The following is a 2,718-nucleotide window of genomic DNA, read 5'->3' as shown; positions in this document are numbered from 1 at the left end:
TGATAGGAATTCCTCCCAGATGCATTGGCTTGACCGGAAAATGAACAGTTGCCCCATCCTCACTGGGAACCAGAACGGTCTGCTGGTATCCTGTGGCATTTATTTCATTCAAAGTCATCAGAATATCAAATTCATCACTTTTCTCAATGATTACCTTAACCTGGAAGAAAGAACATCAAAGTTTTTATATAACAGATGCTCTTCAGTAGTGCCATCCCATTGCACCTTTCAGTGCTGTTACATCTCTGAGGGTCAGGACTAGAGAAAGATGAGGTGCAGATTCAGCCAAGGAGAGGATTAAAAGGTATCAGGAAAACTTTCATTTCTTTTCTTTGCTTTCCACCTCAGCCTTAAGCTGAAAGGGCAAAGGGTACTTTTCAGCTCCATTTCTAGTCTACCCCGAATGTTAAATTCTATTACTGTTATATACACAGAAAGGCTAATTCATATATTGATACTGCTGCCAGCCTGACAGAACTGTCATCCTAGGAGACACTGGTCCCATCAGAAAAATATAAAAACAGAAGCCAACAGGTGACATGATGTTTCAGGCACTGGACTCCCACATGTCTGACTGTGGTTCAAGTCCTGGAGGCTTGCTTTCTCACTTTCTCTCTTTCTCTGTCTATCTGGTGAGCACACGTGCCCTATGGCAAAATTTAAATAATAATAATTTTTTAATTAAATAATTATAAAAAAGAAAAATATAAAGACAAATAGGATAAAATGTTACTACACTCATTAAGAGTCTCTGCAAAACTTAATCCAAGCAAAGTTTGACTCAGACATTAATTCTGAAGGTTATCTCAGTTATAAGCTTTTATAAATTATTCCAAAGTTGTCAGTCTTACCAAAAACAGCATTTCTCTATGTCTTTCTAGGAACTGTGTTCTCATTATTTTCTCTTCTGCTTCTCAAAATATTTTTTGTAAAGCTAATAACTGTGATCCCCATTTCACAGAAAAAACTAATGAAGTTGTTTGCTTGTGAGTAGTAGACTAGATACCTAAATCCCAGCTTTGTGACTCCCAATCTTTCATTCATTACTATATTGATTAGATTAAAAAGTAAATTTAAAAATAAAGAAACAATTTGTAGGACCACCAGATGGCATAATGGTCTCTGGACTCCCATATAGTCAACCATGGCTCAAGTCCTGGACCCAGAAGCTTAAACTCATGCTGGGCACGTGTGCATGTGTGCCCAAAACCCTAAGAGGAGAATGGAGGAGAAGGGTTTGCGCCATGGCCATCCCCCCCCGGGAGGGGGAGTGATTTCTCACTTTCTGTCTCTCTAGTGAGCACATGTGCCCTATAGCAAAAATCTCTCTCTCCTAAAAAAAATTTTTCTCTATAGATACAGTATTTAAAGAGACTATGGCTTCTTCCAGGGAAGTGAATAGCTAAAGACTCAAGGCACGTGACTCAAAAAAATAAATCCTTAAAAATCTAACTCACTGGGCCTTTGGCTGCAGTAGCCAGCAACAGCCTGGTACATCTGAAGGCACCTAGCGAGCAAGGGGGCACACTGCCCCCATGGACTCCCATCTAGATCCCCCAATCCAGGATCCACCCAGACCCCTAGGCAGACTGCACCTTTGGCTGCAGTAGCCAGCAGCAGCCTGATACATCTGAAGGCACCCGGCAAGCAAGGGGGCACACTGCCCCCACGGACTCCATCCAGATCCCCCAGCCCAGGATCCACCCAGACCCCTAGGCAGGTAGAAAGTTCCTCCACATTTTTTTCTTCTCCTTTACTGTCCCCCATTCATTTGTAAATTTCTGCCCCTTCCTCTCTCCACAGACTGCTCCTTTGGCTGCAGTACCCAGCAGCAGCCTCTTACATCTGAAGGCACCTGGTGAAAATGCAAGCCACGCACAGCGCACAGCGCGCAACTTTTCCTTCATTCCTTTCTCTCCTCCTTTCTTTTCTATTGTGTTTTCTTCTCTTCTTCTTCCATCTTGCCAAAGGGACTAGCTAGGCCTAGAATTAGAGATCTAAAATTTTCTAGTCATATAAATTCATATTGGTTCCTCCCTTATACGGAACCAGTTGTGAAAAAGGAGATCTTTCTCTTCAGATACCTGACTATACTATCTTTTTTGAGACCACATTACTAAAAACAACAGAACAGAAACTTCGACAGATGTCAATTTCCATCAAAAGGGAAACACACTCCTAGCCAGTGAAACATTCACCTAACAGGTACTTAAAAGTTAGTACATCTTTCAATGGCTACAAGTAGAAGAAGTGCCTCTGGTATGAATAAACAAGGAAATACATCTCCATCAAAGGTACAGAGCAACTCCCCTCCATCTTCTGTGCTAATGGATGATGTTACCAAAATGTCAAAGAATTTCGAACATTTATGGTGAACAAATTCTTTGAGTTGGAACAGAAAAGAGACAACGAACTACAGGAGATGAGAAAGTTATTCCAAGATATGAAAGAAGAAATGGACACTCTGAGAAAGAACCTGATGCAGCTATTAGAGATAAAGTCTGGAATAGAGGAAATCAGAAACTCCCTTGAAAGTATTAAAAGTCGACTAGATCATGCTGAAGATCGAATCTCTGATGTAGAAGATAAAACCTCTGACCTAGAAAGAACCACCAAAAAGATAGAGAAAATAACAAAAAATCACGAGGATAATACACAGGAAATATTAGATTCCATAACACGCCCAAATATCAGAATAATTGGCATCCCAGAAGGTGA

General features: G+C 40.9%; 1 protein-coding gene across 1 annotated transcript in view; it reads right to left on the bottom strand.

The window, feature by feature from the left end:
• The window catches only part of CD109 (CD109 molecule), a 152,288-nt gene that overhangs the window by 54,999 nt on the left and 94,571 nt on the right, over positions 1 to 2,718 (bottom strand). Inside the window, exon 21 of the mRNA XM_027768228.1 lies at positions 20 to 160. Within this exon, the coding sequence (XP_027624029.1) occupies positions 20 to 160 (141 nt within the window). The remainder of the gene's footprint in view (positions 1 to 19; positions 161 to 2,718) is intronic.

Source organism: Tupaia chinensis, unplaced genomic scaffold (genome assembly GCF_000334495.1).
Source record: "Tupaia chinensis unplaced genomic scaffold, TupChi_1.0 Scaffold145685_1, whole genome shotgun sequence".
NCBI classification, from domain to species: domain Eukaryota; kingdom Metazoa; phylum Chordata; class Mammalia; order Scandentia; family Tupaiidae; genus Tupaia; species Tupaia belangeri.
Note: the sequence above shows the minus strand (reverse complement) of the source record. Positions and strands in the feature narration are given on the sequence as shown.